Raw genomic sequence first — 13255 nt, forward strand, 5'->3', positions numbered from 1 at the left:
TTTCATCGTAAACGTAAAACGTTGTGTTTTCTACTTTCTACGAAGGCCCGTGTGTTATTTAAATTCCGTTTTACGACACATCCAGCACGGCGTTATAACCCGACACACCGTAAAACCCACAAATACAAGCTCGCGAGTGTTCCTGTTACGTCGAAGAAAGGTGGCGATCGTCCCATAGAGAGACGACCAATTTCACGCAGGCACGTGTTTTACCGCTTCGCAATTTAAACTATTACTTATTCGTAAGAAACGGTACGTGCGATCCTCGCAACTATTAAACCGTGAAAGTGGTCTGGCCGAACAAAAGGAAACGAAGCAGACGAGACGAAGAAAAATGGAAGTAAAGTACAGAGCATCGGCTGAAAAATCGAAGCGAATCCGGGAATCGATAGATTCGCGAACCAGGTAAGAATCGATGGCGAGTGATAATCGGCCGGATGGGTGGAGTCGAGTGAGAGGCGCGGAAGAGCATAGAAAGTCTGTATCGTGAAATTGCATTCCATAAAGAATGGAAAGTCGGTGCATAATCCTTTTCGTTGTACTTCCTTCGATTCTTTCTTTCCTCCTCTTTCTCTTCTCCTCTCTCGCCTATCTCTTTTCCTCCTTCGACAGAATGGAACGCGCGAACGTGAAGCGAATTACCGTGAAATACCGGAACGATTTCTGATCGGGCTTTTTTCGCTAGAGGCGCTTCTCGGGGCTGCGTACCGCCGATCGGAAACATTACCAAGAGTACGACGACCGACGACCGACAACCGACAACCGACAACCGACGACCGACAACCGACGCGACGACTGGGCTAGATTAAGGCAACGAGGTCACGTGCCAGCGGTAGGCACTGGTATCGTTACGTACGAGCCATTCCACGGCAAATCCACACCATGGTAACTCAATTTTTCTCAATGCCATCGTCCATAACCACTTGTTCGTAAAGATAGTTTTTACAAAGTAGTCTTGGTAAAACTTGCTGAATCGAACCAGCTTCGAACGATACTATCTTTGGAAGATCGAGTTGCCAAAATTATTAACTCGTCGCTTGGATCGTCAACGTCTTACGAAAATAACTTGTTTCGAATCGGTTATACGTCGCGTTCCCTTTGCAAATTTTCTTTCCATCGAAACTAAATAATATCGTTGCATTTATATTCGTAAAAGGTAAGGTAAAAGGTAAAATCCAACGAATTATCGGCCTAGTTAATCTTTCGAGTCCGTCTATCGAATATCGTCACCTTCTAAATCGATATGGAAATAGCAAATACTTTTTGCTTAAACGAAAAGGCTTCTTACGAGTTACTTCGTTCGATGAAAAGGCTTCGCAGGCAACCGAGTTTCTTAGTTGGCGTTACTCCGCGTTCATAGCGCTGTTACGTAGTTGGAATTATCGACTTTATCATTAATTATCGAAAGGGAATTTATGAGCCTTCGGTTAGCAAACTCTGTCGATAAAGTCATCTTTAAAGCGAAATTTTAGCTAGCGATAACAGACGACCGTTGCTATTAATCGACAAGACTAAACTGTCCTTCCTAACGCTAATTTACAGAGAAACGATCTTCTCTGCCATCGCTCGTCCGCGTCGTGTTACATTAGTCGCTCGCCATTGCTGTTATACCATTATCTAATAAAATATCTACTGGTTAAACGTTCTAATATTATTCAAAGGTTTTATGCGTACATCGAAACATCTATGCATAATAATACGATAAAATATTACCAGGTAAGTGTTATTACACTTATTATCGACCGAATAGCCGACGTTATGTCCAATTTATCGTTTGCTATAGTTGGCAACTCGTAACATTCACCTTGCGATTTACACTTTCGTAATAAGTTAATCTAAAATTAACGTAAAATTCAGTCACGTAACGAGATAGGCGATCTGTTCGAACACAGTCACACAGTACAATCCATCCTCCTTCATTTTTCCTTTCGTAAATTTTCTTCACAGATAAAATAAAAAAAGACCGTTTGTTACTTTGCGCGGCAATGTTAGACGCGTAATCCTAAACGATCTAAACGATCTCGGCGATCTAAAGCGTTAATTTATTTCTATTAATAAAGTAGCGAAATTATTAAGCGTGTTATATCAAGTAGGCGTAACATTTTGCTGCATAATTGGTACATGATTGGAACGAGTAAGTAAATAGCCGAAACGCTACGTTCTCCGATAGATTTGCGACGAATTATCTTTCGCGAAATACATATCACATATACATATATAGGTGGAACGTTGCGTAAGAAACTTGAACTATATAAAGTAGTTTATTCGTTGAAAATAGGTTTAAAAAATAAATCTTAGTTATATAATTTTATCTAGCTCGTGTACACGATGAATTTTTCGAGATACCACGGTCTCGAGTTAGTCTACGTAGGTACGTGTTATCTTTAAAACAATGAAATATCGCGTGCTAACCAAACTCCTTCAAATTTTTTCTACGCGAAAGCATACGTAGATAGTCGCTCGTCCGTATAAATACATTTCGCCATTCAATTCAAATTTCGCCTACTTGGCAACAACAATGTTTCCAGTACGCAGAAAACTTTTATTAATAGACCGCGGATGTCTATGCAAATTCAAAGTTTTACGAATGCGGCCGAAAAAATGGAGCGAGGATAAGTAGTTGTTTGTTCGATCTGATCGAACGTTATCTGCTAGCACGATGCGTTTAAACATTCGGCTAGAGTGACGCATTTTAGCTTTCAGTTTCCAACCAAAAGTAGCGCGAAATAGCAGCGGAGAGACACGTTTCAACGAAAAACTTTTTACTTTGGTTACTTTACTGCTTTTGTAGGTTTTCGCTAGAAATTTCGGTCTATAAATTTCTTCCACTGACAAAATCCACCAAATTATATTACCTCGCGAATTCTAATTCGAAATCTTTCTCTACTTGGTAGTAGTAGCGTTTGTACTCTATCACGAAGGGAAAGACGAGTGTCAGACGGTATACCAGATATCGTAGACGACAGCGGTCGTTGCTACTTCAAATCCTAAAAGTACGTTCTGCTCGATAAATACGCGAGCAAGGAAGCCAAGGAAAAGCGTTTCATCTAGAAGGAAGGAAGAAACGAACGAGTAGGCGTTTTCTTCCACGCTCGCAAATTGCCTGCGTAATTTCCAACTGTACAGAGGTGAAACGACACTTGCGTTAAAACATACCGTGGCAAGAAAGTCTCGCCAAATTGCCACTTTGCGCGCGCGTTGCCTATAATTAATCGAGAAAATTGTGTCAGCAGTAGCGACGAGTACATAACATACGGAAGCAGAAACGTGAGAATGACCGTGCGAAGGACGCGGCTCGTCGTTACTCGTAACATCGGCACAGCTATTGCCAGGGTAACGATTACGGAAGACTCGAATATCAGCGGATTGGATCGAGGCGACATATACGGTTACTTAGGAAAGTATTCGACTATTTAGAGAAACGATACACGTTGTACGAAATAGTTTATTTTTAGCACTATTAAACGCTGTAACGAAACTCCACTATCGTTTCGGCAAAGTTATATTGGCAAAGTTCGAAACAAGCCTGAAAACGCACACACATCGCCAACGTATTTATACGGTCAATAAATTAATTATCCGCTATAATAAACTCGATATCGACGAACCTAAGTATTCGATCGGACCGTCCTTAACGCTCTTTACTTTTTCCTACGGTATGGTTTAGCTACTAAACGCGTAGAAGCTACGCACAGTGGCGGATAAAAGAAAGTTTAAAATTGGTACACGATGAATTTTACTAACTTTCTATTCTATTCTCTCTTTAATCCCAGCATTAGCTCTTATTAAATGTAAATCCATCTTCTAGAATTACCGTGTCCTTTTGTATTTCTTATCGTACAAACTCTTTTTTATCCGCAACTCTATGCGCATTTTCAGATTGGCTTCGAACTTGACCAGTACAATTAGCACAGTCGTGGCTGGTTTGTAGCGATACGTCGAAATACTTTCGCCAGTCACTGTATCACCTAGTCACGCGCATGCGCTTTCCTGCCGTTACAATTTACCGCGATGCCCTGCACATCGAACAATATCGTCGATTTATGGAATCGACTACGATAGCGATCGAAAGCGACTACGATACTCGGTCCGACCAAGCAGTTCCACGTTAACCGGTCGAGTTCAAGCACTACGTTAATTAATTTAAGGATTACCCTTGCAACTGTGAATCGCGATTCGCGATCCTTTCTAATTACCTAACCTAATAACAAAAATACCTAATACCAATATCACCGATAATACCAATAATACCAATAATACCAATAATACCAATAATACAACACCAGCAATATCGATTTCGAGAAACGTTGCCGATCTGCTATCGATCAGAGTAATTAAACGATTGTCATTTCCTAATTATCAGCTTTCACATTTATCTCGTAGAAACATATTCAACAATTTGGGAAAAAGTATTTTTCGCGTCGATGTAATAACAATCGATAAAAGTTGATGTTTGCGAAGCTAAGATGATCGATGTTGTTCGCTCGTGCAACGATACGAAACGAACGTACGATATCGAATAGAAAGTTTGTCCGCTACCGATTGTTGACGCGATTACCTGACCACGAATCGGCACAAGTTTAAACTCCAAAGAGGTGCTGCGCTTGGCAACACACCACGTGTCGCATACCAACAGTTACATCTATTTCCGTCTTTTAGGTATCGCCGCTTTCCCCACTTGCGACAGCTGGCCGTACTACGTATCGTAGTAGACAGCGACGCTGCGCCAAGCGTTCCAAACTACATGATCGAACCGCAACCGTACACAGTCCCTTCATTCCCTCGTTACGAAGCGAACGTAAAAACGGACAGTGATAGTTGGTCGGACGTGGCGTGCGTACGCTTATCGCGCTTCAAACTCGTTCCCAAGCCTTCCCAATTCCCTTCCAACCAGGCACACGGTATGACGATATAAATAGCGAGTACTTACCAATAACGAGGAAAATGTGTATTTCATAAGAAGAACGTATATATAAGAGAGGAGCCGGAATTTATCGTTATCAGAGTTTATCGACAAGTTACGCGTGCTCGATTACGATTAAGTAACAAGCGGAAAGACAACAAGCGGCCCGACAGACTCCTAGCCCGACGTCGAAGCCTCCAACACGCTTGCCAGTGTACTATTTCGAATTTCCCGCCGTGCACAGCGCCAATCGTCGAACATCGCGATCATAGGTGTACACCCGCCAATCGTTCGTGATGCTGCACACGAGGACCCTCGCCGTCGCTGCAGCATCGCCTCTCGTAATCGAAAGTGTCTTACCGTCTTGGTTGGTTCGCGTGTCCGGCAGCCATGTCGTACCCAAACGTTCCGTCGGCGATCGTGCCCTTAGCCGTGGCCAAATATCGCGCAAGGACATGCTCGACAATTACCAAAAGACACGAGAAAAGTACGAGTGTGAGTATCAGTATGCAGACAGCGGCCATCTTATCTCGGCATCCTTCTCAGTTCCGTCACATCGTTCAGCGTTCTATCTTGGTCGAACTTTTACGCGTTCTGCCGCGCGGTTCGTCCGCGCATGCGCGCGCCTCCACGTTTCGATATTTCGATATTTCGATAGTTCGATATTTCGATAGTTCGATAGTTCGATAGTTCGATAGTTCGATATTTCGATATTTTCGTATTTCGAATCGATGCGACTGGCGCGAGACCTTGATACCCGCGTCCATTCATGCGGAAATCATAATTGATTTGTTAATGCATCCCCCTTTTCAGGAAGCATTCGATTTACGCTTAATCTCCAAGCTAAATCAGATATACATACGTACCACTGTCGAGTATAGTTGTATCTGTCGCGCGAAACAACAACGATACGACCATATAACAATTGCTTTTTTTGGCCAATTTCAAAAATATTTGGTACATTGGATCTATTGGAACAGTTTCCGCTGTATACAGAATGATAGATAGATAGATGGATAGATAGATGGATAGATAGATGGATAGATGGATAGATAGATGGATAGATAGATGGATAGATGGATAGGAGAGGGGAGGGGGAGGGGGAGACAGACAGACAGAGACAATTAGTAAAAGAACGCGGGAGAGACGGGACGAACGGTCGAGCAGAAAAATCTAGGACGGTGAAAAGTATCTCGTATCAGGCATCCGCGGAACAAAACGAGAGCACGGACTTATCGTAAATCGAAATGGAGAAATAATGCCGTGCGTTATCCTGCCATTTAATTGAAAAGTCCTCGTACAAGGTCACGTGTATGGAGGCAAGTGCATATATATGCATATATACGTCCGATATGTATATCATACATCCGTTTGTAAGACAGTCTGAAACATTACATAGAAAGAACAGCGCCAGTCTACTTCTAAATATACGATATATTCGTAAAAAGAAAGAAAAGAGATGAAAGAGATGAAAACTTTAACTCGCGTGTTAAATGTCAAACGAATGTTTTAATACATTTGCGTTTAATTGTTTTTAACGAAAGATAAGAATTGGAATAACCTCCGCTTAATTAGTACTCGACCAAATCGACTACCGATCGCAACTTCTTATTCGAACGTCAATTCCTATTATTTGAATGATAAAAGTCGTCTAAAAGTCAACTTTTACGTATCTGCAAAAGTTATCTGTAAAAATGAATTACAACATTTACGTGTAAATAAGTGTTAATTATAATTACGCTATCTAGCGGAAACAATGTCACGATCGTAAAATAAGATTGTTCCGATCCCTTTTAGGCAATACACTTGACGTACTTTGTATTATTAGAACTATCGTATTACTAAAATTCGGAGATTATTAGCTAAATTGGAATGGAAGGAAAGGTATTTTTCCTTGTTAAAGGATCGTATAATTAATAATTTTCTATTTTAATTCCGTTTACTTTTCTTAGTTGCGCCACTCTAGCGAACCGATGATACAAACTGTACGATGGCTCGAGATAAATGGAACTTTACTTACGTTTATTATGCAATCAGGCTGGCTCGATGTTAATAAGATGAATTTCTTTTCAGCTAAAAAGCTTCCCCTCGACGTAAATCCAAAAGGGGTGTTTGCCTGCAACGAACTCGACCTGAAAGAGGTTCAAGTTTATGGATTCGATTACGATTACACGTTGGCTTGTTACAAGCCATCCATGGATTACCTGTTGTACAGTCTGGGCCGTGATATGCTCATTCAAAAGTATAAGGTATATAAAGATATACGTCGCTATGTTATGGATATTTTATAGCTATAAAACCATCCTCGGCAACTTTCAATTTTTATACTTTCATCTTGTGTGATATATTTCTGTCGATATCGTAATTACGTTATATAGCGCGATAAGTAATTTCTGTTTCTCAAAATGGTTGCATTATATTTATCGCTGTTTTCAGCGATACAATCAGCGTACAAATCGAATGCATGGCGTAACGAAACAAAGTCGTACCATACAATAATCTTCAAATTAAATTTCCTCGTGTTGTATCCTGTGTACTTTATACCTGTATAAAAATTGAAAATGTTGAGATAGTTTGCCAAGATGGAAATTTAAAGGTGGCAAAATGCAGCGAACGGTGCTCGTTAAATTAAATTAATCTACGAAATCTACGAAAATTCCTTAATTCTTTAATTTCAAACATGGACGATCTAGTTGCGACACGCAGTGTATTACGGCATGATAGCCGTTAAATCAATTTACCGTGATTTTTTTCACTGACACGAGGAGACTTCTCGTATATACGTATATACGTACTCCGGTAGGGAAACGTGCGACAAACTCTCAAACTCGTCGAGACTAATTCGAGCCAACGAATGAAACTTCCTAACTGGTTTCTGCTCGCGAATTCGGCTCGTCAGCAACAACGTTTTCTCGAAAATCAAGCGACAATTACAGCCGAACGAGAATTTCGATTGAAAGTTGACGCAAACTCGTTTAATCGGCTGTACAGTACCCCGTGGGAATCGGCAACCTCGAGTACAAGAAGGATTTCGCAGTTCGTGGCCTGCATTACGACATCGAAAAGGGTCTGCTGCTGAAACTCGACAGCTTCTTGCAAATTCAATTTGGCGCCGTTTACCGCGGTTTGCATCCAGTACCCGCCGAGGAGGTCCTTAGGCTCTATAAAAACCGGATAATACCGATCGCTTATGTGGAAGCGCCTCATAAACATTCTCATGTAAGCATACTCGAATGAACTGAATAATTAAGAATAATGGATCGGTGTCGTTTCTCGAGGAAACTATCGTTTCCCTGATAATTTAGAAATCGATATGCCATAGAGAGCCTGTTGCGTTATTACCGAATATACGCCAACGTTCCAAAGTATCCGACTACTACCAGCAAATGCGAAATTACGCTTTCTGTTCAATGTTGTTTAATCGCGATCTTCGTACTAATGCATAGGTTGGCTCGCGAGATTATCGAAACGCTTGTAGGAACATTTTTTCAATATACTACGACGATATTTTTCGATATACGATACGACTACCATGATTACATCGATAAGGTTCGAAACAAATCCAAAAATCTACGTAAAACTTGAAAGATATTTATTCGATAGATAGGTTTCACGAAATTATTTAAACAGTCGATAAAGCATTGTACGAGCAAACCTCGACGACATATGTACGTATGTATGGTGGAGAATCGTCTGCAACGCTGTAATATTACGTATTATGTTTAATGACAGCTGTGATACTAATTTCCAAGTGTACATTTCCAATTATCACGTTGCTTGTTAGTCTTCGGATTAGTTTCAATTTTACCACTACGATCGTGATAGTTGTATCTCGTTACGATACCAATGAAATTTCAACGAGATTCGTACGACACGTACGATATACGACATACGATAATCACATAAATAATATATACGCGTGTGTACACACGTATATACGACCGTAGACCTTTTTTATATTTCTATATTTCTTATGCACGTATGTACAGCTATGTACAGTTATAATATTAAATTGCCACTTTGTAAAACTTGTCACGTTTCCTGTCTATGTTCAAAACGATAAGTGTCATAGTAGATGATGAAACGTTTCAAAGGCGTTTCAAAGGTGTTTCAAAGGCGTTTCAACGGGCAAACAAGCATTTCGAATAACATAGAAATAATAATAGAAACGAAGAATAACACTTTTACCGGCAACATAAGAATACGGCATGAATACGTTTTAATCTTCCTTTGTAATTGTTACGTATCGTATCGTTTAATCTTCAAATACTTGAAAAACACTGCGAATGAATGGTCTTGTAACGATCGAAACGTTCAAAATCTAAACGTCTTTTGTTTGTTTGCACGCATCAACTTGTATGTTTTACACGATGGGTTTTTTCCAACGTAAGAAAGTGAGTATCGAGCCGTAACTTTTTACACATTGGACAGATTTCCTATGTATAGTTGACATTCATTTTTCTTAGGATGCACCGCACCGAACGAAAATGATTCAGCTAGCTGATCTATTTTCGGTACCGGAAATGGGTCTTTTATGTAACGTTACGGAGTACTTCCTTAGAAATCATATCGATTATCACCCCGAAATACTTTTCAGAGATGTTAAGGTAAGACGATATGTTATATCGTATGTATTGTTTCCATAAAAATGAATATCGTTGATTTTTTATATTTTAGAATTCTGTAAAAAGTTGTCATCCTATAATGCATGGTTTGGTAGTACAAAATGTATCCGAATATTTGGAACAAAATAAGGATTTAAAAAGATTTTTTGATCGGCTTAAGAAAGCTAATAAAAAAATGTTTTTAGTAACGAATAGCCCTTTTCATTTTGTGTAAGTATCGTGTAACCAACGACGTTAATAATCACAATAATACATAAGATACTAAAATACCTGTTATTTATCCGTGTACAAAGTAAATTATCTCGACATACAAAGTAAATTAATAGCTTGATAATACCGATAAGACTAACAAAGATGGAATAATTTAATTTACTATCGTCTCGGATTAATTTCATTTCTTTCTTCGAATGCAACACGTTGCCAGTGCGAGACCATACGCTCTTCCTAATTCCAGATACTTTCTCAAACAGAGGTCTCGTAGTAAATAGCATCGAACATCTATGAAACTAATATTTGTTCCAATGTTTAAATAATAAAGTTAATCGAATAAATAAAAGGAATATTTGATCGAACGTCAGTGGGCTCTCATATTCCGTAAATTCATCCTATATGATGCGTATCATCGTGCGTATATTGATATTTTTTATAGCGATACTGGAATGAGATTTTTGGTTGGCGATAATTGGAAAGATTATTTCGACGTAGTGATAGTACAAGCAAGAAAACCGAAATTTTTTACCGAAGAATCTCGACCTCTTAGAATATACGACGAAGTTAACAAAACGCAGCTATGGGACCGAGTGACCAAACTCGAAAAAGGAGTTATATACCTTGAAGTATGGCTGAATTTCAGCGTTTTATTTTTCCATTATTTTACTCATTTTCCGATATTTAAAGGCTAACGTTCATTTTCAATCTTAGGGCACGGTTAAACAATTACAAGATATGACCGGATGGCGGGGGCATCAAGTATTATATTTTGGAGATCATCCTTACAGCGATTTAGCGGATGTAACGTTGGAGCACGGTTGGCGAACTGGAGCTATAATTACGGAATTAACGGTAAACTTGCAATTTCTTGCACTTTTATACTGAGAACTGAGAAACTCGTTGAAAATTACGTTTTACGTAGTCCGCTGTACTTTAGCCTACTATATAAAACATACATCTTAATCTACATCTACAGTCTAAATCTAAACATCTGTAAATGAGAAAACAAATCTTACGTTGATATTATCAAAAGTTATTATTTTCAAAGATCAACCGCATAACAGAAACTATTTCTGCGTGTTACAGCATGAGATTGCAACGTTAAATAATCCAAAATTTAAAGAAAATGCAAATTGGCTACAAATGCTGACAGGATTGATCGAAGAACATCAAGATTACGAAGGAACGGATGTGCAAGCGGTACTCGATGAATGGATCAAGGAAAGAGATAAATTAAGGAACGAGATAAAACGAGTATTCAACGAACAATTCGGCTCTGTGTTTAGAACATATCATAACCCCACGTATTTTTCAAGAAGACTTTTCAGATTTGCTGACATTTATATGAGCTCAATTACGAATCTATTAGAATACGCGACGAGTCATACCTTCTATCCGAGAAGAGGCGTAATGCCGCATGAATATACAAGTTATTTCGTATAATACTTCGTATAATAATATCTGTTATTTAAGTTTATGACCGAAGATAGCCAATGCTTTGAAGCGTGACAGGGGCTTACGGATCGATGATCAAAAGTATTTCAATCAAAACTTCCGAATCGGGCAACAATGTCAAAAATTAGGTATTTAGAAAGTTAAAATGCATTTGCATACAATTTTATGTATATAACAAGAACAATTTGTCACTGCTTCGTGCGTTAAAATTATGTGATATTTGACGCAAAAATACCTGATATGCATAAATCTACGTATGCATCATCGTCGTTTCTTTTTCTTTTCTTTTCTTTTTTTCCTTTTTTTTCTTTTTTCTTCTTTTTTCTTTTAGACAATATAACTATTTTGCTCGAAAGTTAATTCGTTCAAAATGAATTAACATAAACTATATATACGTATAAATGATTCGTATATGTCGCGTTATTATTTAGAACGTCTGAAAATTCTTGAGAATAAATTTACAAAATTACGGAAAGTTTACAAAAGAAAAGAAAAGAAAAATGGAATAGTATTACAAAGAGAAAAATGAGATGATCTATATAGAACGATAAAAAGGGTGCACTGCTTATTCAGCATTAAAAACTACGCACTGACAACAAGTACAAGGTGGAACTTTTATTTTTACTGCTAGAAATATTCGCGCTGCTATCCTTGGACGAGAATATTCATTTACCTAACAAGAGGTATTACGATATTCGTGGCAATAGTGGTGTACCGTCTAGTAAAAAACATATATTATGTACATAATTTTAGCAAATGTGTATGATATTGAAATCTCGGAAAAAAGAAAACCGCAAGAACAATTGACCACAACGAAACCTGTCCAATTGAATAATCTCATCTATATAAGATATTTCGTTTTTAAACGCAGATCAAATATTTTCGAGAATAAAAACCGTAGAAATCACTCTCTCTTCGTATTAGTTTCGTCTACTGTAATATTTTTTTCTTTTTCTTCTTTTCTTTTTGTTCATATATATGTGTGTGTGTGTGTGTGTGTGTATATATATATCCTATATATATATATATATATATATATATATATATATATATATATATATATATAAGTTTACTAGGTTCTACGCAAAGAGAATACAATATATCCAATTAGAGTATATCGAAATTACTAATATAGAAAAGAAAAAAGAAATTCCATTTAATATTTTGTTTATAGTAGTACAATAGTATGTTTTAAGATTGTTTTGTTTCCGCTAAATACGACATGTGTTCAAATGTACGTAGATAGTCGAGATAGTTAATAAAATTAAATTTAGACAAAGTTATTATAACCTTCGACATTTACACTTATGCCATCATCGATTTAGTTTTATTTTCATTGTCAGCACCTCGCTCTTTAAATTATATCGAAAGATATATTTATTTTGCCATCATATTTTACCTTATTCCATATAAATGATAATGAATGGTAACGTTAAAAGATGAATTTTTACTCTAATTTTTAGTCTAACTGCTCAATTTGAATAACTTGTTTTACCATTCCTATTTTAATAATTATTATATAAAATAAATAATAAAGTTAACGAATATTATTATTATTGTAACTCATATAATCATCATAAAAGGTGTTTAAAAATTAATTCATCCTTCGTTTACATTATTATTGTCCTTGTTACATTAATAATTAGTAGTAAAATTTACGATATTCTCAACTGCAAATGAAAAATACAACATAACATTCCAGAAAAAATGCGGGAATAGTTGACTCGCTTTAACGATTTTCTACATTCGAAACATCATAATGAGAAAGAAAATTGCAAATGATGGTAATGATAAATGATAATTACAGTGATTACAAAACTAATCACGTAAAAGCGAAATAAATTTCTTTAATTCACTTTTTCTTTTTTTTTTGTATAAATGAACTATTTCATGACATAAACTAATTGTAATTATCCGAAATTGTCCATAATCGATTGTCTATAATAAACTGAAAATAGTCAATGGTAGGATTAATGAAATCTAGAACAAATATTAGCCATTTAAAGAGAAATTTAGATGGAAATAGATCGATATACGTTAAAATATTCCTAGGATGCGGCAG

General features: G+C 37.4%; 2 protein-coding genes across 9 annotated transcripts in view; one reads left to right on the forward strand and one right to left on the reverse strand.

Annotated features, from left to right (window-relative positions):
- dyl (transmembrane protein dusky-like) overlaps positions 1-5514 on the reverse strand; it is a 61954-nt gene extending 56440 nt beyond the window's left edge. For 6 of the 7 annotated variants that reach the window (XM_076618484.1, XM_033337787.2, XM_076618489.1 and 3 more), the window contains exon 1: positions 5264-5514. In XM_076618484.1, coding sequence (XP_076474599.1) covers positions 5264-5427 — 164 coding nt within the window. In that variant the 5' untranslated portion in view covers positions 5428-5514. Of the gene's footprint in view, positions 1-3608; positions 3629-5263 lie in introns of those variants that run through there. The other variant, XM_076618490.1, reaches the window with a different exon arrangement.
- On the forward strand, positions 388-12100 carry Nt5c (5' nucleotidase C). 2 transcript variants are annotated; one of them, XM_076618498.1, is made up of 8 exons: positions 388-405; positions 6977-7152; positions 7895-8122; positions 9370-9510; positions 9581-9738; positions 10178-10364; positions 10450-10590; positions 10825-12100. In XM_076618498.1, the coding sequence occupies exons 2-8, from the start codon at positions 7099-7101 to the stop codon at positions 11179-11181; spliced, it is 1266 nt and encodes a 421-aa protein (XP_076474613.1). In that variant the 5' UTR covers positions 388-405; positions 6977-7098; the 3' UTR covers positions 11182-12100. The 2 variants fall into 2 exon arrangements, with proteins under 2 accessions (XP_076474613.1, XP_033193685.2); XM_033337794.2 differs by lacking the exons at positions 388-405; positions 6977-7152; positions 7895-8122 and adding an exon at positions 8137-9297.
- The last annotated feature ends 1155 nt before the right edge of the window (positions 12101-13255 follow it).

This window comes from Bombus vancouverensis, chromosome 5 (assembly GCF_051014615.1).
Source record: "Bombus vancouverensis nearcticus chromosome 5, iyBomVanc1_principal, whole genome shotgun sequence".
Classification (NCBI taxonomy): domain Eukaryota; kingdom Metazoa; phylum Arthropoda; class Insecta; order Hymenoptera; family Apidae; genus Bombus; species Bombus vancouverensis.

Excerpts from the sequence above, each read along its gene's own strand:
- Nt5c (XM_076618498.1), top strand. The coding sequence starts at position 7,099 with ATGGATTACCTGTTGTACAGTCTGGGCCGTGATATGCTCATTCAAAAG. Across the intron at positions 9,511-9,580 it reads TACTTTTCAGAGATGTTAAG|AATTCTGTAAAAAGTTGTCA; the intron begins GTAAGACGATAT and ends TTTATATTTTAG. Across the intron at positions 10,365-10,449 it reads AAGGAGTTATATACCTTGAA|GGCACGGTTAAACAATTACA; the intron begins GTATGGCTGAAT and ends TTTCAATCTTAG.